We start from the raw sequence: 27,606 nt of genomic DNA, 5'->3' as shown, positions 1-27,606 counted from the left end.
TGAACTTTTATTATTTCTGCCCCAATCTGGCCCCTGCTGCCCTTCATATTCATTCTTTGTTTTGCACAAGTAGTCTTACAAGATTTTTATCTTCTCTCAGACTTCCATCTCTGTTACCTTTAATTAAGTTCTTGCTGAACTGGTGGATCTCCCTTCATGCTTTCATGATCTCCTCCTTCCCTTCTTTTCTCATATTCCTCTGCTACCTTGCCTCTTCCTTTCATAGTAATTAAGTTATTTCTTTATATTGGTCAGTGACATCCATAGATCTTTCTAATCTTCATAAATTAAAATAGGCACAGTTTCATTCTAGATATTTTCTTGGCAGAGCTTTAAAACACAAGTGGTGCTGTTGATGAAGTTGTGGGATAGCTGGTTGTGTGGCAGTCTGCTCCTGTTTTGGTATTGTAGACCGAAGGAGCAATGCCTTTCATAGTTTCTGCTTTCTTGTAGTGACCTAGGTTCTGCCTTGAAAGTGTATGAATGTTGTAGTTTTAAGGCAGCCTGCTTGCTCTCAGTGTTCTAATATCATGGTTAACAAAGTTGTGATTTAATATGGTTGGTGGCTACTTCTAAACTACATAAATTCTCCAAACAGCTTCATGTACTTGTCTGATGCTTGAGGGTTCCAAAAGGAAGAAAGACAAACTATAACTGCCTTGCTGGTCAGCTTTTCTTTCTTAAAACTAGAGGCAAAAGAAGAGCACTGTGCTTTTGAATGTTTGCTTAACACTAGTTGATAAATATTTTTCTACTAACTGTTCTATTAAATGCAGGGGAAGGAAAATAGACTAAAAACTAACTCCCCTTTTAATGGCATCTTTGCAGGAACTTGATTTCACAGGAGCTGGCTTTTTTCCCCCTGTAGCACATGTTTATGAACAAATAATTTCTCTGTGTAGTAAATGTGTTATTTTGAAGTCAAATACAATGCAAAACAAATCTGGTTAGCTTATGTAGATAGTGTGAAACATCAAAGTTGGATTGCTTGGATTGCTGGATCTGCATTCTTGCAGTTTTCATTTGTGGTCAGCAAATGTAGCATGTAGCCATGCTTGTAAAGTATGTGTGAGAAACAGAAAAACCCTTGGAGTTCATGATAAAGAGCCAAGGTAAAGCAGAACTTGGAGATGAAAGGGTGAGACTTGGTTTTCCTACGTGAAACTGGTTGCTGCAATGAGTAGGGTTTCACTGGAATTCCATATGCTGTATAAAAGCAGCATGTAGGTTTGACACAGGAGGTAGCCTTGCTGTATTGCTTTGAAAGAAACAGGTAGGAATATAATCCCAAGATTTCCTCTCTGTCTTTTGTGTGTAGAGTTCAAGACAAAGAAAAGTGTGTTAATAACAAATAAATACTTTTTTTCTTTTCTCTGCAGTAAAAGAAGTGGAAAACAAGCGTTGCAGAATAATGAGGTAATTCTTTCTTCACGTCTAATATTCTTTAATAATTTTAAATAGATCTGATTTTTAAAAACTTTAAGTCCTATACTGTAGTTTAATCTTGGCTGTGGAGCAAATATGGTTTGAATAATACTTTCAGATGTGCATTGGTGAAACAAATAGAAGAATCAGGTTAATCACAAGAGGCTGAAATTTGACTCCATAATGATGGATTCTTGATGTGCAGAGTGTTCTTTTTTATCTCTTATTCCCCTATGAATTTCTAAGGACTAGTGTTGTAAGATTTTCTGTATACATAGAAACGAACAGCTGTGTGTAGATTTGGTATAACTTGTGTTTATTTTCTATGTCAAAGAAAAATGTATGGAACAAGATGTTGACTGACAGTTTCTAAATTAGAAACTACTTCAAACATCTGGTAGGAGGTTTGTCATTTCCCTGATCTTTTGTGTGTCTGTTAATTCATTTATTTGAAAGAGATATACTAAATCCCTTTAAGCTAAGATTTTTGTTTCATAGTCAAATAAAATATGACAGTCCAAAAGGCAGAGTCTGTGATTCTGGTGTTACAATGGTATAAATAGATTCCATGTACCTTCATCTTTGCTGAAAACTTAAAAAAAAAGGCTTGCACTGGATAAATAGAAGGGTGTATTGCAAGCATTATGTTAGCTTCTAACACACCTTGACTGTATTATCTACCATAAATAAATTATCTTTTGGATAGCTATACCTATTTGTAAAAACCTTAACTATCTTTTTTTTTTTTTTAATTTCTACCCATCTTGAATGCAGTTATGCTGAATGGTACTAACAACCTAAGGGGAAAAAAACATCTAGGCAAGAAGATACTGGAATGAGTATAAGTGCCACACGGAAGTATAGAAATGGGGAGGGGCTGAATAAAGGGGAAGAACAGGTTCAACTCACATATGTTTAGTCATTTGGAAATGTAGCCATCAGACATTTGGTTAGTAATTTCTATTACAAGAATGCAATAATGTATGTAGGATCATGCTTCATTAAGACTGGGCAGTAGTCTTAGTTGTTTGGATTGCTTGGATTTTTGTGAAATAATTCCATTATTTATGGATTTTTAATTAAATAATTTTTAATTAAAGTATTTTAATCATCTACTGCATGGCATCCTATTTGGCTAGAATTTTTATTTGTAGTTTGTGTTCACATAGATTTTTGAAAAGGATGGGACTATTGTTGACTTCATGCTATGAAAAACAGGTGTAGGCTTCTTCACAGAGCATTCAGAGTGGATCTTTTTCAGGTTTCCTGTCTACCTTGTAATATTGATATAGGCATTGATAGCATGGTTCACATGAGCCTTGGCTAGCAAAGGTAGCAGGATTATGTTGATTAGCTGGGACTTGTTCACAGTACACATGTGCCCTTTTGGTCTGTTTTCAGGACTGAATTCTTCTGTCATGTCCTTATGTGACAGAAAAGAAAAGAAACACGGACCATTAGCTTTTAAAAAGTATTCAGGTTAGTCAGGACAGAAGATAGGGTTATATGGAGTGAACAAATGAAACTGACTCAAATAAAAGATGTTTGGGTACAGCATGGGAGGATTTTTAAGACTGGTAGATATACCTATGTAGGAGTGTGTTGCACCATTTTATAGAAGTAAAGCAATAAAAAGTTCTGGTTTACTTGAAGCAAGTTTGGGCTGTACAGGCAAAGAGTTTAAACCATTGATTGTCTGGACTAATAATGGAAGGCATCTTTAAAAATACTGGCTGATGGTGTCTTTTAGAGACGAGCAATGTTAAGAGATGTTTGCATTACAAATTGCACTTGGATGTACTTTAGTGCTTTGGTCTGCATTGTTTGTTTATCATCCTTAACACACAATTGAAATAAGAAGTATTTTATACCGTAGCAATTATTCCTATTGCAGTTTGTTTTGATAGCTCCCAATTCCCTATTTAACTTGTCTGAACAAGTCTTAAGTTGGTGGGAAATACTGCAAATTCTGCAGAAGGACGGTAGCTGTAAATGACTTGGGTAGGGAAGATCTCAGAGCAACAGTTCAATAATGCAAAAAATTCTCACTTTTTTGTTTTGTTCTGTGTGCAGCAGAAAGAGGGAAAGAAGGAGCGAGCAATGGTGGACAGAGTGTTTATTGCACGAATATGTCGAATCCTGAAAATAATGGTCCCTAGAACACTTTGCAAAGAGGTAAGCATTGCCTGCAGTAATAAATAAAGAAATTAGGCTGGAGTCAAGTCTCTTTTGAAATTACATCAGAATTTAAACAACTGCATATATACATTACGTAAATAGGACTAAATTGTGCTATGTATTTTAAAATAGCAATGTAATAATATAAAAGTCTACGTTCTGCTCAGTTGTTACATCACTAAAGGTTCTGTTTTCAATTACAAGATAAGCCATTTACTGTCAGCTGATAACTACTATTGTAACATAACTTTTAGAAGACATCTGGGTTTGTCTTTTACAAGGTAGTACACTTCTGTGTGCTTCCTGTCTTTAAATAGGATGCAATTTATTCATTATTTTGATTTAGTAACTTACATCTAGGCCGACCTGTATTAGAAAATGAATTTGTCAAAAATTCTCTTCAGCGTCATTTCAGGAGAGCTATGCACTGTAGAAATCAGTGCCTCCATCCTTCTCAGGCTTTCCAGAGCACTTTCAAAAGAAAAAAGATCCAAAGCATTAGTTGATGTCGGAACTTAAGCAATGAAATGTAAGAACTTAAACATACATAAGGCACAAGAGCAGTGAATTGTGATGTCCAGAGTGTAGAACAGGGACCTTCAATAGCTCAACTACAAAAATGAGGTGCATAGAAGGTAGAAACATGGATGGGAATGCCTGGTGAGGTTGCTCACAGAGCTAGCCTTTATCAGCTTCAAAAGGTCAGGGCCATTAGAAGAGGTTAGGATAACCCCATAAAAACTCAAACCTTTCTCCCATATTTGGAAACAAGTTTACTGGTCAGCCTCACCATATTCCTGGCAAGACTGTGACCAAAACTTCCTGTGAGCTAACTCTGGCCACACAAGGGGCAAAAAAGTGATTGCAAGCAGCCTGGATTTACCGATTTACCAATGATAGATCATGCCTTACTAACCTGATTGCTTTCAGTGATGAGAGAACTGACTGTGTGGATAAATGAAGAACAGAGGACATTGAATACTTTGATATCAGGTCTCCCTTAATACCCTGACAGCCAAACTGAATTGGCTGGATGAGTGGACAGTGAAGTGCATGGAAAACTGTCTGCACTGTTGGTCTGACTGGAGACTGGTTACTAGCAGCCCTGTTGAAGTAGATGATGTTCAGAGGTCTCTTGAAACCTTATGGCAGAAAGGTGTCTCAGAATAGCAGTAACTTCATTATTTCTGCAATCCTCCATCTTATGATGTCTGTCCAGTATATGTATCAACCAAATACAGCTTTTTAAAAGGCAAACTTTCACCATAAAAATGTAATCAGTACTTTATTTAAGGTATTGTACAGGAATGCGTTTCCAGCAAAGTAAGTAAATACTACATTAGCTAGGGCAGCAGGGTAGTACTTTTCTGTTAGATACAGTTGGATGAGTTACTGAAAAAATGGTGAATTTTAGCCATTATTTAACTGTTATATTTCTGTGGTTGTACTAGACAGGTTATTTGCTGCTTATTGCTGTGATGCTGGTAGTCCGAACTTACTGTGATATTTGGATGATTCAAAATGGAACAGTCATTGAAAGGTACCTATGCATTTGTTATTTTTAAACATTCTCTCATGTGTTTAACAGGGAAAGTTGTCTGTCAGAATACGTATTCGGATATTTTATAGCTTGCTTGTTTAAAACTGCTGGAAAACTGGTGTAGTTGCAGTTTGGGGAGGGACCACTTTATTTTGGTAAATATATTAAATTATTTTTGTTAATCCATAAAATTATTCGATTAAATTAATATTTTTAAACTATTTTTAAATATTCATTTGGTAACATTTTGTACACTGAAGACTCTAAATTTTGTTGATCTGAACGTCCAAGAAGGTACTTCATAATAGTGGTTTTATGTCTTAAGTCTAAGACATGTTGTGTGGATATTAGGACTTTTATTTCTTCCCACTGAGCTGCTTGCTCTTTAGATTGATAAAAACAATGCTTTCAGTCTTAATATGTTAGAAAGTGGTTTCTAGACCTCCAATTATTCTTGCTGATCTTGTTGCTAATTGAAGCAAGTTACAATGTGTCTTGAACTGTGAATTCAAAATGATACTGTATTTGAGGAGAGACATTTGTGCTTTGTAGAATGGAAAGGCTGCTTTGTTTCTCTTGTGAGAATCTGTGAAAGCAGAGAAGGGAAAGAACTGATATTCTGTGACCATGAATTTTTGATCCCTTAATGTGGGCAGTTACAGAGGAGCAGACAGGAGATAACTGCTCAGTCTGCCACTCGCCACTTAGCTTACAGGAGGGTGTCACACTGGATCCTACAGCTTATGCTACTGATTTCCATGATTTTTTTTTTTTCTCTATGTGGTCCCCTGAGAGTTTATCCACTTAAGACATGCAAGTTTGTACTTCGTTATTTCTCTTGTAACTGACTCTTAGCTGGTGGTCATTTACAGTGCTATCATTGGCCGCAGCAGAAAAGATTTCAAGAAATACTTGTTCAACTTCATTGCTGCAATGCCTGCTGTAAGTGCTTTTCTTGTGCTGACCTATTAGTAGAACATACTTTAAATGTAAATTAAAATTTTGAAGAAAAGATCTCTAACAAAAAGTGTCTTAAAACCTATGGAAATTAGTTGTTTTACATACAGGTCTGTATGAAAACACATTTAATTTTCTGGCTCCAGTGTGTGGGACACTTTATCAGCATATTTCCTTATTGGTAGCAGCTGTTTTTTTAACAGCTATGTTTGGGTTTTCAGGTTAGTTTTGTTGATGGCAATTTTGACTATAGGTTTGGGATTCTTTTGGCACCATTGAAGATGAAGATTTTTTTTTTTTTTAGAATTTAATTTTTATATTTATTAAATTTTTCACAGATTTGTTATGCTTTCTTCCACTCTTTAACTTTGCTTCAGCTTATTGACATCTCTGAGCTGCACCAGATAGAAATAATTGTTGCTATCTGGTTTGCAATAAATTTTAAAACTAGTTGACAGATTTAAGGCAGTGATTGTAAAGTGGTGGCTCTTTTCTAGAGTTTATCAGAAGAGCTGAAAATATATAATACAAATGTATTTTATCTTAAGTGGTGAGATCCACTGGGACCTGGAGACAGAAACCTAAGTGTCCTGTAGACACTGTCTGATTGGTCTTAGGTGTGTTTATAACATTATTGACTTTAAGGGGAGAATTGATCTGTTTTAAAGTGTTTACACAATTTACACTGCAAATTGATCTAAGTATATTTGCTCTTGTTAGTTTTGTCTTAGTTTTGTCTTGCTCTTGTTATTATTGTCTCTTAGATCTCTTTAGTAAATAACTTCCTGAAGTATGGTCTAAATGAGCTGAAACTCTGCTTCCGAGTAAGACTTACCAGATATCTCTATGAAGAATATCTTAAGTAAGTAACACCTTGTCAACAGATTTTAGAAGTTGATTCAAGTACTTTTAAGTACATAGTAAGAAGGTTGCAAGGTTGCAATTAACTTGCAGTTGAGGGTGAGTGGCTTATCCAGGTTGTATATGCCATAGATACAAAGGTAGTGAAGTTGGCTCGGTTGGGGGACAAAATGCACTTCCATGATTGGGTCAGATTCCAAAGTACTTCAGGTGCCTTCATATGGTGAAGGCTGAACTGGATGCCTGAACTTGAGTAGCTCCTTCTGTACTGAATTTTGGTTGTCAGATGTGCTATAGTAGAGTGTGTGAGGGTTTTCTAAGTTGAGTAGCAGCACAGCATGAGCCTGAGCTTCAGCTCAGACATCCTGCAGCTTAAATACCTAAACAATCCTGCAGCATTTAAAGTGGATTTAGTCAGGTAAAAGCACAAGCTACATTGATTCCATACAGTAATATTTGCCTTACTTAGCATCTCAGCTGTATGAAGCAAAGGTGTCCCAGTTATTTCAGATCCCAGGTAATGATTTTTTTTTTTTCCTGCCACTTAGCAGTTGTTTTGTTTCAGAGCTTATACGTACTACAAAATGGGAAATCTGGACAACAGAATAGCTAATCCAGATCAACTCCTTACACAGGACGTGGAAAAATTCTGTAATAGTGTAGTGGACCTGTACTCAAACCTTAGCAAGGTAAGTCTTATGAGAGACAACTTTGAGTAGTAGCTGTAGCCATTTAGGATGGGGATGTCAGCTCACAACAATTACATGCATTTGTATGTGGATTGCTTGGAGTATGATCCTAAAAAAATTGTTTATGATGCTGTATGGTTTCACACTCTTTGTGGCTTTCATGACCAAAGCACTGTTGCAAGTTGTTATAATTTGTATTAAATTTTCTTTAAAGAACATACAGCATTCTTTTGCAGATGAACAGTGATGACTTTGCTCTCTCAGGTAGATAGTTTTCAGGAGAAAAGCAATGGCTAGCTCTCAGTTACACACAAATATTTCGGTGTGTAGGGAGGTGTGGTTGCATAAGCTTTTCCCTGTTTCTGGTGTGAATTTTAAGGTGATTGGGTAGTGAATAAGAATACTGTTGACATTTTTAGACTAAATTTTTTTTGATGCTATGTGTTTCATGCAAGCTGAGTATAAATAAACTGCAAGTTACTTTGTTCAAAACCTTCTGACTACAAAACCTGTAGTTCAGCTGTTTTAGCTTTGTGAGGGAGGTTATAGAACTTAGGAATGTTCCTCTTATCAGGGACGCAGCCAAATATATGGCATTAACTTTTCATCCCATATTTCTCATAATTACTTCAGTTAAATTTTTATGGGTTCTAGTCCACCTTTGATAAGTGAGCAGAGTGTCATTACAGACCTAAAATAGCAAAATACTCTTTTCATATGGTATGTATTTACCTGATGATCATGATGGTTTTATGTTCAATTCTAGAGCCAACGTTTTCAGGAAAAAGTCATGTGGCTGAGAATCCTTTTGTCTTAGCTTCTAGTTTGTATAATAGACTAGCCAGTATTTTAGTACAGAGCTGTAACTGTTCTTGGGGTGGTACATGGCTTCTGGACTGTTTTATATTAGTTTTGTGTTTGTGTTCTAAGGCTTTTTTCCTATGCTTCTTACAGCCCTTCTTGGATATAGTTTTGTACATCTTCAAGCTAACAAGTGCAATAGGAGCACAGGTAAATTAAGTGGGTTTTTATAGAACTATAAGCACATTTTCCCTTCTTTGGTTATAGCCTTGTACCTGTTTGGAATCTGAGGAAAACTCTAGGTGGTAGTTGTGGATTCCTACATCATTTGAAGGGCTATACTGAAAATAGGCATTTACACCTAATGTTTTGTGTGCTTTGGTGCCCTCTATTTGGAGGCAAGCAAAATAAAAACCAGTATTTTCAGGCATTTGATCAACAATTTGAAGGACCAAGAAAGTTTTTTATTTTCTTCTAGTACTTATTTGGAAATCCTATTTAGTGCAACAGCCTTTTAACTGTTTATGTCTTGCATGAATTGCATTTAAAGGTGAAAATAGGTTTTCTGTTTCTGTGCAGCCTCTGTGAGGGGGAACCATTTCTTGCATTGAGCTGTAAGACTCGATAAGCTGAATAATTGCAGAATTAATTCTTCAAATCAGTGAAATGATGCATTATCAAAAATGTTCAAGAGTTGAAAAGGAGTAGCTGTGGGTCACATGGTGCAAGTTTTGTTGAGACAGTCTTGCAGTAAGGCTTAACTGAACCTTGGTAACTATCAGTCTCAGATGTCTTTGTTCTGCTCTCTGTAGTAGTTATTGTGTGCAGTTTATGCCAAATTCAGTTTATGCCATTCCATGCTTCAGTGGTATTTAGTCATCTGTCCATCGTTTATGGGAACTTAGGATCCAGGACTGCTTGAGAGAACAGGAAACATGTATAGCAGACAGTGGGAGTGAAATATTGACTGCTGTGTGACACTTCAGCAAATGTAAAGAAAAGGAAGTAGGCAGAAAGGAGGGAGGAAAAATGGGAGGGTACCAGTAAATCATTAATGAAATAAACTAGGACAGTAGGGGACAGGTCACACTGGGTGATGATAAAAACCTGAATAGAAGGCTGGGGTGGGAAGGACGTCTAGGGACAGAGAATTAATAAAATGAGTAAAGTAGTATCTACAGCACCAAAGAAGGTGACATGATGAGAATTGCAAATGTAATTGAACTGGCAACATAGGCACATAGGAGGTGAGAACTAAGGGATTCATGCTTTCTGGGCACTTTGGATAGAGATACTGTCATTTGAGACCACCTAAGCTTTTATTCTTTTTTGATATTCACAGGGTCCAGCTAGCATGATGGCGTACTTGATTATTTCAGGATTTTTCCTTACACGTTTAAGGAGACCAATTGGCAAGATGACTATTATAGAACAAAAGTATGAAGGGGAGTACAGATATGTCAACTCCCGGCTCATTACAAACAGGTATACACTTGCATGGCTGCTGAGATATAAGTGACTATACTGTGGGGTAAATGGAACTTGTGTGTTAAAATATACTTGGGAAGTATGATGCTATCAGGTCTGAGCCAAGTGTTTGCATCTTTATGTACTGTAAAGTAATTTGTATGTGCATTATATTCCATAGTCAAGACTGAGTGGGGTATAATAATTCTGTGTTCTACTGTTGTGAAAAAGTACAAACTCTTATTTCATAAAGTAACTGAAAGTGCTATATTCATATTTTATGGCTGACTTTCTTCAAAAAATGTGTTTAACAAAATGAAGTTGCATTATTTTTGTTTGTTTCTTTTTAGTGAGGAAATTGCTTTTTATAATGGAAACTTGAGAGAAAAACAGACTATTCACAAGACTTTCCGTAAGCTGGTAAGCCTCTTTTATTTCTTAAAACATTTTAAGCAAAACTTAATTAATTCTATAGTGATGATTCTTGACATGTGTTCATAAAAATTGACTTAGAGTGGCTTGTTGTTTTTGCTGCTACTTTCATTTGATTAAAAATTAGTTGGTAGGCTATAAGCAGAACAGAAGTTTCTGTGAATGGCCTTTCTCTTGTCACTTACCTCCTTGTCACCCACCACAATTATTGTTGTCACTCTTTAGTTTCATGTGTAGGTTGTTTTGATCACAAATGCAAGTTTTTGCCAGCAGGGACTCTTGTGCAGACACTTAGAGGCATGTTAATATATCTGAAGTACTGAAAAATAACTGTTTGGAACCAAATGTCTAATAAAAGATAGTAAAACAGGTACTGGTAGAGTTTGAACTTCTTTCTTCTGTAACTTACCAGGTGGAACACTTGCATAATTTCATCCTCTTCCGGTTCTCTATGGGTTTCATTGATACTATCATTGCCAAATGTAAGTGTGTGTCAAGTGCTAATGGATTCCTATAAATAACAAAACAAACTTTTTACATAAGAAATGTCTTTTTCCTTACTGTTTCAATTAATGTGCACCTTAATATTTATTATTAAACTGCAGACCTTGCCACTGTGGTTGGCTACCTGGTTGTTAGTCGTCCATTTTTGAACCTGTCTGATCCCCGTCATCAGAATAGCACTCATGCAGAACTTTTGGAGGTAAATAGACCAGAATTAAAACAACCTCTAGGTTTTAAATTTTGTTAGTCCACGTAAAGAAACTTTCTTCTACTCTAGGATTACTACCAAAGTGGAAGAATGCTACTGAGAATGTCTCAAGCTTTGGGCAGAATAGTCCTAGCAGGCCGTGAAATGACAAGATTGGCTGGGTAAGATTAATTGTAAGAATCTTTCTCATCTCAATTTCAGAAACTGATTGTAGAATAAAAATTAGCTTATGGGCTTTGTTCCTTGCAGCATGCTAAAAATTCAGCAATTAAAAACATTTTATCCTGAAAACACATCTGAAGATGTGCTAATTACGTCCACTAGAAATTTCACATCTTGATAGTACTAGCATGGAGTTTGAGTGTTATCAAATGCTCTTAAATCAATTATGTATTGATTATTTACCAAACTTTTTTTTACATTGTAAGACATTGTAAGAAGTAAAATTTAGCTATTACAGAAAAAGGAAAAGTAGCTTTTAAAATATGGTGCTTATTAGACAACCTGGTGCAACTCTAAAGTAAACATTCTGCTTCCGTGCTGGGTTAACTAACTTTGTCATTTTAGCAGTTTGACAGAGTTCTTATTAGACCTTCTGTGGATGTTTTTTCTTTTAAGTTTCACAGCTCGAATCACGGAATTAATGCAGGTTCTGAAGGACTTGAACAGTGGCAAATATCAGCGTACAATGATATCACAAGAAAAAGGTAGATGTGATATAATATGCAATATGTCATCTCTGTGTAGCATTTCAGTCACTAATACATTTTTCTTTATTTAAGATGGAGATAAAAAGCAACCTTTGTCTTTGATACCTGGATCTGGAGAAATTATCAACAGTGATAACCTTATCAAGTATGTTTACGAAGTTTCCCCAAGTTCAATAGTTCAATATTTTTAATGTAGACTTTTTTTAAGTCTTTCTCTCTGCGACCATTAATAGAGGTCTGAATACCCATTATTACAATTTGCAGTTCCTGTTGAACTTTAATTTATTTATTAGTAATTCCACCTCATGCCCACTCAGCATTTCTGTTCTGTTAGCCAATCCTTATCCTCTCATATTAGCAGAAGACATACTCTGCTCTCTGGGCTTGGTGTTTTCGGTAACATTCCTACTGTTCTTTAGAATATGACTTCTCAGACCATCTTGTTTCCTTTAGAAATATGTTAGTTATGGACTTTATTCCATTATATAATTCAACTTTAAAGATCAGGGGCAAGTTTCTACTCATTTAGAAGGTACTTGCTTTTAGTTCTGCATGCTTAGAAATTTTGTTGATGTACTTGTACTTGATGTTCCTACATTCTCTGCAGTCTGAGGAATGTGGCACTGACATAGCACTAGTACTTAAAGGCATACAATACAGCCAGTTAAAAGATCAAATAATCTCAATCTGGACAATGTGGAAAGCAGATCGGGAAATAGAGGGGAAAGACAGGAAGGAAGGGGGAAAAGAGATGATATAGCTATTTTAATTCATTAAAAAACAAGGCAAGGGGGAGGTGAGCAGAGAAGTCATTCATTGCGTGTTGTAGAACTAGTGAGATATACTTCATTACTAGGTTTAAAATGCCATGCATCCTTAAATGTAGGTTTATATCCACAAGATGTTTTGGAGACCAAAGGCTTAGAAGGGTTCAAAAAACAAATACAGGGGATAAAACCAAACCTGTAGATGTAGATGTTTAAAAGCTAGGGTTTCAAGAACTTCCTTAAGCTGTTAATAGTTGGAAAGTGAATGAAGTACTGAGATGTTTCCCAGTGCCTTAAATCTCTCAAGTAAACATGCAGTATTAGCTTCTTTTAGACAACTGTTATCTTTTCTTTTTTAACTTTGCAATACATACAGGTTTGATCATGTTCCATTGGTGACACCTAATGGAGATGTTTTGATTGAAGACCTTAACTTTGAGGTAAGGTTTTTAGTATCATAGGAAACAATAGTAATAAAAAATTTTCAAGGGAAGATGATAGCTTCAAAGGTCATCCTATTTATAAGAAAAGTGCAAACAAATCGTCATGTTAGTTTATAAAAAAGGCAATAAGCTATTTTATCAAAAAAAGATTTTATTGTTACAAGTGCATTTTCTTCCAGCTGTAGTTGGTGCTAAACCAGTTGGGGAAAAAACCTAATTTTTGCTGGAAATTGCTCATTGTAATGTCAGAAAGTTGTGTAGAAACATATGATGATACTAGATTGTCTTATTGATTGTAGAAACTTTCAGCAATACTTTCTCACTGCCATTTTATGTGCTGGCTTTGCAATTTTAGGTTAGATCTGGTGCAAATGTGCTGATTTGTGGGCCAAATGGGTGTGGGAAGAGCTCCCTGTTCCGTGTTCTTGGTGAGGTAAGGGAACTTTATAAAACAAACAGGAGAGAAGAAAAAGCATGTTTGTGATTGGACTTTTTTGTCAAGTTTTTATCTTTTTCCTTTTGCAGTTGTGGCCTTTGTTTGGTGGGCGTTTAACAAAACCTGTAAGAGGAAAATTGTTCTATGTTCCTCAGGTGAGACCAAGTACTTGACAGTAATCGCTTTCTTTGTACTTTGACTAGGTGTAGAAATATTTGACATATCTTTTTGGTTCTAATTGTATCTCAGAGACCATACATGACTCTTGGAACGCTCAGAGATCAAGTTATATATCCAGATACTTTGGAAGATCAGAAAAAGAAAGGGATTTCTGACCAGGTAATGATAATTAGTTCATTAACCCTTTGTCTTGCTCAGGATGAGTAATGCTTCCAATTCAGAAATACTGAAACTGCTATGAAAAGCACTGCATTTAATAGGACTCTTAATATTTACTAGGGTTGATAATGTTATGGTATAATCCTTTATAGCTTTTTTTATTTGTCATTCCTGTTTCCATAAAAGGTGCTGAAGGAGTACTTGGATAATGTCCAGTTGGGTCAAATCTTGGAACGTGAAGGAGGCTGGGATAGTGTTCAGGACTGGATGGATGTACTCAGCGGGGGAGAAAAACAGAGAATGGCAGTATGTCTCAAAAGCATAAATGCTTAACAAATGCAGAACATAAGTAAAAAATAAAATCTGAACTGTAAGCTATTTTTATTTATTAAATATTAGTATTAGTATAAGTATTAGTATTTGACTTAGAAGAAACTCCCAAAATGTGAAATACCTAAATACTGAGAGAAGAACTGAAAATAGTGGGCTTTGTACTCAAAATTTAAAAGTAAATACTGGCTTTTAAACATCCTTTCACCATGTCTTGTGCTTTCATAGTATAAACAGAATTTCTAAAATAGTCTTGATTAAAAAAAAGTATAAGATAATGTGCAGCTTTTGGATGTTTTCAGGTTTCAGTGGGTACCAACTTAATTGCTTTTCTATAGTAGATTTTTGGACACTAATTCTTAGTTTAACTTCTAACACTGCACCGTTGCTGGTAGTTCTGTATCCACAGTATCCTTTTTTTTGGCTTGCATTCCAGATGGCAAGGCTGTTCTATCACAAGCCCCAGTTTGCAATTCTGGATGAGTGCACGAGTGCTGTTAGTGTGGATGTAGAGGGCTACATTTACAGCCACTGCCGAAAGGTGAGCTCTTTGTTTCTGGAATTATCTCTCTGTACATTAACAAGAAATGTAAAATGGTACAAGGTTCACTCTTCCTTATGCCTAATTCACACTAAAAGTTCTTTTAAAAATCTGGAAAAAAGCTTAGAGGGGCATACAATTTTATGCACACTAGAATTCACTAATCATTTTGTAGTCCCAGGATAATTTAGGTGTACATTTAGCCTCTATGATATACAGAGAACTCTTACTAATTGCAAAGTAACCTTACTTTTCCAGATAGAGTCTTAGAATGTCAAGTTAGGACCAAATAATCTAAAATTGTAGAATGCTTTCTTGTTCAAAAGGCTTCTTTTGGCCAGGGCAACAGAAGTAAAAGGTTGGAAGTTAACATTTCCATCTATTTTGAGATACGAAAAGCCAAGCACTCTAGGAAGATATGATGATGTTAAATATAGCTTTGTGTTGCCTTGTCCTCTAAAACTCACCATTTCAGATTCTCTATAGTGCTATGTGAAATCAAAAAGATTCAATTTCACACCCGAGTCTGGGAAATAAAGGGCTTGAAATGACATTAGTTACTGAGTAGCAGTATTCCAGAATGATAGCGGAGCAAAGCTGTGCATCCACTGAAATAGGTGCTTGAAACTGAAGGAGCCCTCTGGAGTAGTGAATGGACATTAGGTGAGGACTCTGCAGGAGAAAGAGCATTATTTCATGAACTGATTTTACCACATTGCTATCAATACCCTGACAATTTTTAAAGTAGATTTTTCATATGCTTCTTATTCTATTAACATGAATATTCATTTGTGCTTGTCAAAGTGGCTAGTGCAAAGTGGCCAAGTGGCTAGTGCATGTTGCTGAAAAAATAGAATTCCTGATTAGGCTGTCCTTGCAGAAAGAAAAAATGTTATCTTGCTTTATCATCAGACTCATTTTGTCCTTGCTCCTACTGTTGGGGATGAATAGTTGGCTAGGTTGAAAGGAAACAAAGGAAGGTTATTCACTTTAAATTGTCACTCTGTGTAATTGATTACTGCTTTTGTGGATTTGGGATTTTTTTTTGTTGTTAAAATTCCTTTATTCACCAGCTTTATTGTTTTACCTGCCTCCTGCCTTGCCTCTTTCACTCAGTTAATTCTATGTTTGACAAATCTTTAGGAGCAAAAGGATAGTGAAATCAATTAAAAATGATAAATCCCTCCTGATTGCTCCCCCCTCCAACCCTGCCCCACAAAATCTTGTAATAAAAGCTATATATGTATAGTGTTAATAATAGTCTGAAAGTTTGTGGTTATGAATTTAAGATCTTCATCTGATACAATACTGAAAAACTAATAACACTTTAGCCATGAGAAGAATTAACTGTTTTGTGGGTATTTTTGTCATATAGGTTGGCATCACTCTCTTCACTGTTTCCCACAGGAAATCACTCTGGAAACATCATGATGTATGTAATCTTAGCTTTATTAAGAATATTTCTGGGTTTTGTTGACTGACTGTATGAAATTGACTTGGTGATTCGAGGTGTTATCATTTTACATCCTAATAGCTCATGTTCTGTTTGGGTTTTTATAAGGTTTTACTTTTCATAATCTCATTTTACTTTTTGAAATATTCTTATGCTTTTAGTTATGAAATCCAAAAATTTTAAAAGTATCTATAAAATATGAGAGGCTTGCTTAAGTCTTTCATAGACTCAAAAAAATCCTTGAACTAGAATTCAGTAAGCAGCATGGATTTTTTTGCTTTCATTATATCTAATACATTTATACTTTAAAAAAAAGTTTCTAAGACATGGACTTTCTTATTGCAAACTAAGATTTTACTGTTCTTTTTATGCAGACAGACTGTACCTGTGGATAAAAATACTCAATTCATACAGGGGGATGAATCTGTGCCCTAAGTATAATGACACAAAACCCAAGAGAACAGTGTTAAGTGTAGATGTGGCTATTAGCAGACTGATGTATGATATGCAAAAATAGAGTTTGACATTTTTACAGAGGCAGGTGAATTTAATGACGTGTGAGGTGGGAGCAGCTTAGCCTCTGAGTTTAAGATTTTGCTAGAACTTTTTAAATGTTTATTAAAGATTTTAAAAAGTACTTCAATATATAATTTATTTAGGTCTTTATAGAGCTAGTAATTTTTAGTTAATAACATATGTTGGTTTTTTTCAGTTCTACTTGCATATGGATGGCCGAGGAAACTATGAGTTCAAGAAAATAACTGAAGACACAGTTGAATTTGGGTCTTAAAGTCATGAACTGAACTGCTAGAGATTGATGATTACAGGAAATATGTAGAATGTCAGACAATGTACCATAAAATTACTCAGCTTGTTAAGCATTTACTATTATGTAGGATATTGCTAATTGTGTATATGTTGGTGTAATTATTGATACGTACTAAGAATGTCCTTATTCTTGTGGTTTAAAAACCTGCCTAAATTAAATTGGGCTTAAATTAGTGTAACCTGATTCATCCTGGGATGCAAACCATTTGAAATCGGCTGATTTGACTTTTGTAGACCTTCTTTCCCTTCGGTGAAAAGCCCTGTTAAAATTAGGGTTGCTACCTCTCTTGTTCCTGCAAAGCAGTCCTGGATTTTTGCTCTGTTCTATGCATGTTTCAGAGAGATCTCACACAGTGCAGGACATTGTCCCATCTTCAGATCTGTGCCCTGTTCAATGAAAGAGCCTTTTCCTTGTCCAAACCTTGTGATGTAGCCAATGTGCCCTTGCTGAAAAAGGATGAACTGAAACTAAAAGACAAAAATAATTCCTTCTGGTGTTTTAAAAAAAAAAAAGTGATCCCTGTATCAAAGAAGCTTGTGAATGTTTTTAGCTCTGAAGAAACGAATTACTCTCTCAAGAAGGAACAGAAAAGAATGTGGGTCCAGTCATTCCTCAAATCAGTAGAGGTTATAATGGGCTCAGAAATGTTAATCTGTGAAATAGCAGACAGTTGTCCTGTGTTCAGTCCTATAACACAGCAGTTACTTTTTCCAAGTTCCTCCTTTTCTCCCTCTTCAAAAAAATGCGATGATCTTATAGTTTTAGCAGCCCTTCACGTCTAAATTTGAAAGCAAGTGATAATGGTACTCTCTGTTTGGTCTTCTGGACTGTGAAGCCTGAAACAATGCTTTCATTCTTCACATTTATTCTTTTATTGTCATAATGTTTCTTGATTTCCGATACAAATTGTTTACTAGTGATTCTTTGTGTTTTGTAAGGATCTCCAGTCCTTGCTGGTTTTCCTGTTCCAGCTTCCAAATCCCCTCAAAGGAACCAAACTCTTACAATAGTTTACTGTAATTGTTTTTCCATACAAATGATTACTGTGATTGTCGTTTGACTTTGACAAGCATAAATGCAGCAAGGTGTTTTTTGTGATCAGGGAATAGGAAGGTATAATTCAAACTGAATTGCTGTTTAGGCTTTAAAACAAAAAAATTACAATACCTGTTGTACAGTGAAGGTCTAGTAGTTTTTTAGTGTTCCATGTAAGATGTAATATAGGAATGCACTACATGAAGGCATGCATAACATATGCAATACATCTGTACTTTGTGGATCTTTTATCGAGGGTTTCGATTTTAAAAAGCCCCTACTTTTTATAAAATGAATATGTACTTGGATGCACTGCTGTTTGTTAATTTTTACCCAGTTTGATTAGTAAATTTCTTTCATGTTGAAATTGCTAGCTGTTAATATTTTTCTTTTTATCATAGTTCTTGCCCCTGTCTGTCAGTATTCTTTCAAAGTACTCAAATGCAAACAGCTATTCTGGTACAAGAATCTAGTGACCACAGTAGAATCTGAGTATAATGCATCAATGAAGATCATAAAGCTTCTCTCTGAGGTACAGCATATTCAAGAGAATAAGGTACCAGAATAATTTTTGTGCTTGTTTTACAGGAAGGCAGATAGGTGCCTGATTTCACTAATCTCTTGGTCCTGTTTGTTCAGGTTCTCACATCAGCCATAACATAGCAGGTAGCAGCATGCTCTGCGTGAGGTCATAGTCTTTTTCCAAGTGCAACCATGGAAATAGGGATGCCAGATAGGTTGGTGTGGAATGGTTTTTTGGTTTGGGGTATTTTTTTGTCAAAGTTCTCAGCACAAATGCAGCTTCTTCTCTTGGAAGGGATGTTTTAGTAGCCTTTTAGAGAGACAAAGAAAAAATTCTCGAAACTGAGAAAGTTGCTATGATCTTTGTGATTGGGGCAGTCTTTTGCAGTGGAGTAGTAAACTTGGGATACTTTAATGTGTTTTTAATCCTAACAAGTAAAACCACACACAGCACACTTACATTGCCCCCCGCAGCCAATCCCAATTGTACTTTATAATTTTACTGGATGTAACAGAATTTTGTGTAGTCTTGTATTTATTTTTAAAACTAACAACAAGCAAACAAACAAATCCATCTCCAAAACCAAGGAGGAATAGGTTTGCTTTTAGGTGCCACGAAGTTTGTTGAAACTGAGGATGCTGGTGTCTCCTTAGGGCCAGGACTTGGTGTTTCTAAATATACTGGAAGGAAAGAAAAATATTCTTCTCTGCTTGATTGTAAGGAGGCTTATAAAGAAAATATAAAAAAGAATGATATTTCAGAATTATATTCTTAAAAGGCCTTACATTAAAGTGTTTGAGATAGACTTGATCTAATGAGAGATTGTAAAAAAATCTAATGAAAATGTTCAGAGTCTCAGTCCTGTTGCAGAATTGCACTGTGATACTGTATTTTAGTGATGTTTCTTTAATAGCACAAGTTGGAAGTTCATGAAATGGAATTCTGAACTACCTTAATAGACAACATACTGATGAATACTTTCAGTCTCAAATTGCTGGTGCTTTGAAGATGGTACTGGAAATAGTCAGATGGCTGCATTTCAACGGTGGGAAACATTCCTGTGTGTAAATACTGTAAAGTGTTTTGGAGGGGGAAATGGCGCTATGTAAATGTAAGACATTAAGTGCCTCTGAAATAATAATAATAAAAAAACCTAAAGATAAAATATATCTAGGCTTTTTGTGTTTCTTAATGATGTGATTAGGAATTCTGTAATAATACAGTAAATGCATATGCAAAAAATGCCAAGTTGCTCAATGAGCCAATTGTCTTTGTGTTCAGCTTTGAAAATCTGCAGTACTGTCTGAAATTTGCCCTGGAATCAGCCAGGTGATGCCATCTGGTTTAGGCTTAACCAAGTACGTGAGTTCAGTTCTTGAAGACACGTACTTAAAGCAGTGGGATTATCGATGCATTAATCTGCCTGAAGTCTGCACTGAGATTGGCTCAGTTGGCTGTAGCTTGGTGCTAATAATGTACGAGCCATTGACCTAAGAACTGGACTCCATGATCCTTGTGAGTCCCTTCCAGCTCAGAATATTCTGTGATCCTGGCCTCTCTCTCCTTTGTCTCCTGGCCACTTCTTTTCCCTTTGTTGATTTTAGAAGGGCCTGAATAAGATTAGCATAACATCAGTATGTAATTCTTGTGAGTGCTCCTTAATCTTTGTACTTTGAGGATAATAAGTTAATATTTTTCCACCTTTATTGTATTTGTAAGTTTCAATTGTTGTCCTTTGTTGTGGTAGGCATACCAGCTATCAGGATACTTGAAACACAGTAGTGTAAAAGTGCAGCCAAGATATGCTCGAATTGACTGATTTTTAAGTGATCAGTGTTTTCTAATGCTAACTAGTACAGATTTTTTCTTAACTGAGATTAGTTGTGCAACAAGTGTATTGTAAAGCATTCTTAAAGGGCAGAGCTCCCTTTGAAGGAAAATGTCTTAACCAAGAATGCAGTCTTACAAATCAAAGTGTTCAATTGGGTTGATGAGTTAGAGGAGGAAAGAAAGGAATTTCTGTGTTGTGGAGGGGATGTTTAATACATAAATTTATTTTTTAGATACATTAAGGTAGAAGTTAGAAATCCATTATTAAAATTTAAATTTAACTGGTTTTGGTACCGTGAGATGTCCATAGAAACATCCATGGTAATGATCATCTGAAATCCCACTGCAAAAATAGTGGGGTGAAAAGGTTGGCTAGGTTTTATAGAGAAAATAAACCACAACTTTCATCTGTCAAGAAAATGACAGTGTGCAAGTTCAAATTTCTGCTTACAAGGCTGCTGGTCAAAGCAGTTATTTCTATGTATAATCTATTTGCTTTTTTATTAGGTGTACATAGCCAGATGGTTTGTGCCAGTCTCTTTCCTGAGCATGGAAAGACCTGTCTTGATTTTACTAATCAGGGATGTGCAGCTGTGTAAGGAAGAGGTAGGTTCGTTGCTTTTCCCTTCACGTGTTGTGGTTCAAGGCCCTTGCCAGTGGTCTGGACACAGGTTTTTATTGTGATGCCTGAAACTTCACTGGGAAGTTTAGAGTGGCTATGCACATTACAGGTTCCTATGTTTGTTTATATGTTCTGATGAAATCCATCCTGTCACATGTATTCAAAGAGAGGATGAAACTGGTTTTATTCAGCCCAAACCATTCTATCATTCATCTTGAAACAGAAATATAGCCAAGTTAGATTATTATGAAAGCAGCTTGTCTTTCATGTTAAAAACCTTAGAAAAAATGTTATCTTCAAAGCCTTCTTTGAACTTTTGCATCATTTTCTTTCCTTGAATTTGAAAGCAGAGTCAGGTGACAAGCAGCCTGGAACTTCACAGACAGAAGCTGTTTTAAGGGAGTAATTTGAAAAACACAGTAAATTCAGGGATTAAATAGGAATAATATGTCTAAGCAAAGTCTATGGGGATTGACTTGGGAAACTGAAGACATTTTGCCAGTAATCCTGCAATGAATGCTACAATGCAAGAATAAACATCCAGTTGGCATTTTAAAATGGGAAAGAAGGGAAACTTGGACACTCTACTTATGTGGAATAGATCTTTCACAAACCAGGCTTAATCACAATCTCTCTTACACTGCTTAGAAACCTCTCTCTTAGTGACCTTTGGCAAGTCTGAACCATGAAGATCATCACAATTGCTTTTACTGGTGAAAGGAGCGCATTTGTTTTAATGCCCAGCCCTGTGCTCTGCTTGTCCACAAACCAACATCCTTTATTTCCCACCCATCCCTCATTTTAGGAAACAAGTGGCATCTACACATGATGCTGAACCAAAATAGAACAGAACTGGAAAAATGAGGTCAATTCTGTCTAGACACAAAAAAAAAAAAAAAAAAAAAAAAAAAAATTGCTGAGACTAGTTTACTTGGGCAGAAATGGGGAACTCCACCTACGTGACTAAGGAAATTTTCTCCACTAAAGTGACTTAAGAGTTTGGCAGAAATCAAAGCTAACTTTTTAAGGTTGATTATTGAAAGTCTGGGGGAGGCTGCTCTGAAAGACAATCCATGTGTGCAATTGAAGAGGCATTCTATGTAACCAAATATACCCTTAATCTCCTTATCCTGAGTGGTTTAGTGCAAGTAGGTCCTAAAAAACAATTGGCTACTTTTAATCACTGTGAATCATGGTAAGTGTAAAGGCGCTCCCCAAAATAAGCTAATGTTTATTTATTTACTTAATTGTAGTATTTTACTGCAGGAATATGTTGCCACAAAAGCAACAGCTAAACACAGCTATGTCAGAAGCAACTGATGGAATAGATATGGTAACACACTGAAAGATGCAGTATCTGTAGAGGGGTTAATGTATTGGGAAAAAATAATGATTAAAAAGGAAAGCATGTGTGCCAGAGGCTTCTTAAAACTTGGATGCAGTATTATATATTGCAACAAGACTTCTCTGAAAAGCCAGGAGCCATGTGCAAAAACTTTTTGGAGCATAATAGGGAATTAAGGTCCAAGGTCAAAGCTCAGCCCACCAATGCTAACTAGATTAAGAAAAAAAACCCAACCTTTCAGTTTTTTTCAATTATGAAAATAGTTGTATTTACAATAGTTCTATGCAGAGAGTTTTAGAAAGGCTGCTTGAGGTTAGATGTGCACATTCTCTTCATGCCTAGGGTGTTACCTCTGTAACTGCCCCTCAGGCCCTGGGGTGCCTCATGCTGGTGGCAGGGAGGTGCCAGAGTAGGGCCATGTCTCACAGACAGTAGTAGTTCCTGCAGGCACCATGTATTTTGTTGGCTCTGAGTTTGTTCTTCATGGACCTGCTTGAGAGACAGGTACAGAAGAGCAGCCTCTCAGCTGGGACCTGTTGTGACTTCTTGTGCCTATTACTGGCTGTGGAGTGGAAAGTCATTTTTTTCAAAAGGTGTTTTTGGGGTTGCTTTTTCAAGACAGGCTCAGCAGAACTCAAAGCACATATGGCCCAAAATAGCCCCAGTTTCAAACACAGCTGCCTTACAGCTATTCCTACCCATGCCTTCCTTTTCCTTGCCACTGGATAGCATGTTATCACAGTTCCAAACACAGCTTGTACTTCAGCATAATTCACAGGGCTTCTACAGCTCAATTTATAACACCTGCAGCAGTAACAAAACATTTTCCAGTACTTCTAGAAGACTACAGTTCTTTCTGTAAGGTACTTAGTCCATTCCTCTAAGTGTTAAAAGGGCAGTAAGAGGGCTCTGTTTTCTGTTTGAAGGATACTGAGGAAAGAAAGTCTGGTAAGAAGCTTAACAGTCAGCATGAAAATCTAATTCTCTGCTATTCCTGAGTTTCTGAGACTAAAGTTTGTCAGGAGAAAGGAGTATGGTTTTATGCAGGCTTCAACACCAACATGCGAACAATAGGTAAGTATTGATGATATTAACTGGGGCCTTGTTTCCAGCAATGTTTGAATATTGGACAACACAGGGTATATTGCAGTCCAAGATTCCTGGAGAAGCTATCAGAGGGAAGCACTGAATAGGATATGGGAAGTGTTCAGGAGAAGAGAGCTGTTCCTGCCCTTAATATCAGATCTTATTGAGATGTTCAGTCTCTCCGTTCATTTTCATTATTAGAAAAGAGAGGATCTAATAAATTTCTTGTGCCCTTTTCCTCCAAATTTTGGTGAAATCTGGATTCAAACTGGATCTCAGCGTGTTAGTAATTTAGAAACATTTGACTTGTTAATGTATTGATTATGCCCTTTTTTACCACTTGGTGTCACCTTTTCTAGGCCACAAAGCACAGAAACGAGACACAGATTGCAGAATTCCTGCTGTGCAGTTGGCTTACGGTAGAAGCTGTACATGCAGGGCCGCTGCTGCCATGGATGGCTGCGAGGGGAGCGAGGAGCGGGTGCGGTGTGCGCGGTCCCACCACAGTGACACACGGCTGTGGTGGCACCCATGGTGCTCTCTGCAAGCAAGTGTTCATGTTAAGAATCAAGTGGAAAGCTGGAAAATCAGACTGAGCATTATCTCTGTGGAGATGTACATATTTGGGGTGAATGGATGGTAAAGTATGAAGGCAAGAGAGGGAAAGCGTTTTTTTTGTTAATCAAGGATGCACTCTTTAAAATAAAAAAACTCAACTAACAAACCCACATTTTTCCCTGGAATAATGAGTGCTTCCTATTGGAGTAGGTTTTAAAATCTCACTTGTCACTCTAGCTCTTCTAATACACTAGCTGTTTAACTGAGTTGTGTAATTACTGAATAACTAATTAAAAAATTACCATGTGATCTCACTGGGAAAATATTACTCTGTTGAAAGGAAAGTGAGTTTTAATTAAGCCTCTTTTTAATGAATATTTTTTTGTATTTGTCAATGTCAGTACTTTGCTAGTTAAATATTTCTTGAAGTAATAAGGTAGAAAATGTAAAAATAAAGAAGAAAATGCATCAAGGAGTATAAATGAGATCTGGAACTGTAAAGTTCATGTTAATAACTTCATTGCTATTTTAAACAAGACACTAAAAAAATTACACATAAATGTAATTAGGTGCAGTAAGGTACTTGGAGCAGTGCCAGTGAATGTTCTGGAAGTTACTGACCAATACTGAACAATACTGACCAAGGGGAGCTGTAGAAGGTAAAAAAAAAAAAGCTTCCATGCTATTGATATGTTTTTGATTGTGATTAAGGGATATGGATTTATTCAGTTTCTATCTCTTGATTAAAATGAGATCCTGCCTACCTGTCTGAAGAAATAAGGCAGTGGGTTCATCTCTCATGAAAAATAAGTAATGGGAATGAGTAGGGGATGGAGGAGAGGAAGAGAAACATCAACAAAGGAGCCAGGGGAAGTCAAGAGCAGAAGCATTTCGAGCGTCTTACAGGAACCGGTGACACAAATATGTCACTTTTGACAAGATGAGAAACAGGCACAACCTCTGCAAACAGGACATCTGAGACAGCCTGGCTGTGAAACCCTGGAGGCAGTCAAGGTGGCTGCATGTTTATAGCCAGGTACTGGCAGGTTTTATGGAAGAAACCACCCCTGAGGGAAATCTTGCTGTGAACTTGGCTAATTCAGCTACAGTTAGAGGCTGAGGAGTTACAGGGAAAGATGTTCTTTCTGGGTCCTTTGGGGGTGCTGTAAGAGGCTCTGTGGGTTGAATGAGAGCCTGTGCCAGAAGAAGCAGAAGGATCTCACTGGTGGGAAGGTTTCTCATTATATGTTGTAAGAAAGAGATCTGCAGCACATCTTTATGCCCTGAGCTTTGCTAAAATTTCTGCTGTAGAGCCTTGGAGGACACACACCATCAAATAAGGGAAGGGCAGCTCTCTGTGGCAGTTTGTAAGGGACTGACTGGGCATAGTCTGTTAGGGAGCATATGCCATGGTGAGTAACACCACACCTAAGGGTGGTGGAAAGATTTTCAGCTGACCAGTTTCTGCTTCTGTCCTGTCCAGCAGGTTGTTCTTTTCCTGTCATTCTCAAACAGGAACACCAGGACAAACATAGACTATAGAAAGCATTGTTAGTTGTATGTGGATAAAATCTGTGTAATTAAAAGATTATTCAATTGACTCTTGGGTCTGATAAAGTGTGTTACAAGGTTCCGAAATGTGGCAATCACTACTAACCTGCAAAATAATCAGCTTAACAAAACTGAACCGACAGGGTAATCTATCACAGCTGTTTATTCTTACTTCATGCAGAAAACTCTTTGTCCTGAGTTGCCACATAACTAGTGATCCAAGTTAAGCTCATAATCACGTTCTTATCATTACATGCCTCTCAGCAGCAGCCTTCTCACACTGGAAAGCTGAGTCTGCTAGAAATAGCTAAGCTGTTTGCTGCCATATCTATCATACGCTTATGAAGTCCTCTACAGTTGTTCATTTTAAGTAATGGCAGTAATTTTATTGTCTGTATTGCTGTTAGGGCTGACAGAAAAGCAGCAGAACAGCATCAGCCTTTATTTGCTTGTGTGAAGAAGAATGTGGTTTTAAAGCAGGCTTGTTAAAGTGTGCAGTATTACACATTCACTTACACAAGGAGAGGACACAAATACTGTGTGAGGGAACTATGCAAATGTATTTATCCACTTGAAATAGTTGGATACCTTTTTCAGATAGAGCTAAGTGGAACAGGGGAATAGGGAGCATCATTAGGAACATGCTTGCTTACAGAAACCTGCTTAGAAGAGGAGCCAGGGAACTTAGGTGCATAGGAAAAGCCTTCCCTTTCTCATATCCATTCCCTGTGTGTCTGGCTTAATCTTAAATCCATACAGTGCTGAAGTGGCCACATGTTTGGGCCTAGTCTTTCTTCCTAGTGACACCTTTATTGGTATAACAATTTCTACTCAGCCCAATTCTCTGAGAAAGTCTCTGCATAAAACATTTTGCGTGGGTTCAGCCCAAGGGATAGAACTTACAGAAGTTTGCAATTAAGAAGCCCCTTTCTCAACTGTCTCCACAAACAGAAAACACCCTATTTGAAATAGGATCTGTGAGCCCTGTGACTCTGGTTACTCAGCATTGCTGGATGATAACATACTGCAGCTAGGAAACAGAAGTGCTTCAGGCTTCCAGAGCTCCTGCAGTCAGGGGTCTCTCTTTTGCCATTTAAGGCACTTGTTTGCATTTCCGTGCATGTCTCTTCTCCCCTCCTTCCCTCTCCCCATATTCAGAACAAACCCAGAATCTCTAAGTAATGAAGTATGATCCATAGCATCATTCTGTGTAGTTTATGACAAGCAACTGCATGGTCTAATTTAATAAATGCTATGCTGTAATTAGAGGCTTTCCTTTTCCTATTAGCTCTTCCTTTTTGTGAGTCTGGCACTGAATGAAGCTGAGGAAGCAGAGTGCCTCGGGGAAGGGAAATAATGATGACAGCTTTGGAATGTTTTCAAATTGACTCCCACGAGCTCTCATGTTTTTGATTGCTGTTGTAAGATTCCTTCTCCATACAAGGCTTTTGCATCAGCAGAAAATGTATTAAGCATTTATTGCTCAACATGAAGTAAAAAGGGTTTTGGGGGGGGAATTCTGGTGTATTTCTTCCCTCTGTAAAAAGAGGAATTAAAGACCCAAGAAAACCCCCTATAAACCACACTTACACATTCCCAGGAGTTTTAACCCATACACAGATGGTAGCTATAGCACAGCAGGGATGAAAAATAAAAACACAATTCTGTACAAATTGTTAGATTGGGATATTAATTTTGTAAGGTATTCCTTCCCATGAATACGAGTATCTTCTTTTAAGACATGTATTAAATATTGAGATCCATAGCCAATTAGTTCCAACTACAAGATGATTTTTTTCTGTTCTCTTGAGTTTTAGTGTTTGTGTATGCTGACCACCACCATTAGCACTTCTCATCTCTGGGGCAGGCCCCATAATGCTTTGAATGAGCATCAGCAGTACAAGCACAAGTAGGAGCAGCAGTGTGGGAATGGAAGGAGAAGCTGTGAATGCAAATCCTGACTAATTGCTCATGTAAGTGGACAGCAGAAATGTGACTCAGGACTCTTCAAAACCTCCAATTTGTGAACTGTGACTTCTCCTAGTTTTATCCTTGCAGGTGTCCTGGTAATCTGCTTTATACACTTGTTAGATTGTGGCAGCTTGCCTACACTGCTGTCTCAAAATAAGTTTCCTAAATGTGTATT

General features: G+C 36.8%; 1 protein-coding gene across 2 annotated transcripts in view; it reads left to right on the top strand.

The window, feature by feature from the left end:
- The window catches only part of ABCD3 (ATP binding cassette subfamily D member 3), a 28,306-nt gene extending 8,669 nt beyond the window's left edge, over positions 1–19,637 (top strand). Inside the window, exons 2-23 of one of the 2 annotated variants that reach the window (XM_053985380.1) lie at positions 1,380–1,416; positions 3,502–3,600; positions 5,055–5,143; positions 6,016–6,085; positions 6,865–6,962; positions 7,527–7,650; positions 8,605–8,661; positions 9,794–9,936; positions 10,269–10,338; positions 10,763–10,832; positions 10,956–11,053; positions 11,132–11,223; positions 11,681–11,769; positions 11,845–11,917; positions 12,916–12,979; positions 13,338–13,415; positions 13,508–13,573; positions 13,668–13,757; positions 13,944–14,063; positions 14,524–14,628; positions 16,004–16,060; positions 16,794–19,637. In XM_053985380.1, the coding sequence (XP_053841355.1) occupies positions 1,380–1,416; positions 3,502–3,600; positions 5,055–5,143; positions 6,016–6,085; positions 6,865–6,962; positions 7,527–7,650; positions 8,605–8,661; positions 9,794–9,936; positions 10,269–10,338; positions 10,763–10,832; positions 10,956–11,053; positions 11,132–11,223; positions 11,681–11,769; positions 11,845–11,917; positions 12,916–12,979; positions 13,338–13,415; positions 13,508–13,573; positions 13,668–13,757; positions 13,944–14,063; positions 14,524–14,628; positions 16,004–16,060; positions 16,794–16,871 (1,867 nt within the window). In that variant the 3' untranslated portion in view covers positions 16,872–19,637. Of the gene's footprint in view, positions 1–1,379; positions 1,417–3,498; positions 3,601–5,054; positions 5,144–6,015; positions 6,086–6,864; positions 6,963–7,526; positions 7,651–8,604; positions 8,662–9,793; positions 9,937–10,268; positions 10,339–10,762; positions 10,833–10,955; positions 11,054–11,131; positions 11,224–11,680; positions 11,770–11,844; positions 11,918–12,915; positions 12,980–13,337; positions 13,416–13,507; positions 13,574–13,667; positions 13,758–13,943; positions 14,064–14,523; positions 14,629–16,003; positions 16,061–16,793 lie in introns of both variants that reach the window. The other variant, XM_053985379.1, reaches the window with a different exon arrangement.
- The last annotated feature ends 7,969 nt before the right edge of the window (positions 19,638–27,606 follow it).

The sequence above is a fragment of the Vidua macroura genome, chromosome 9, assembly GCF_024509145.1.
Source record: "Vidua macroura isolate BioBank_ID:100142 chromosome 9, ASM2450914v1, whole genome shotgun sequence".
In the NCBI taxonomy this organism is placed as follows: domain Eukaryota; kingdom Metazoa; phylum Chordata; class Aves; order Passeriformes; family Viduidae; genus Vidua; species Vidua macroura.
The sequence above is the reverse complement of the archived record's forward strand: the minus strand, read 5'-3'. Positions and strand labels throughout refer to the sequence as shown.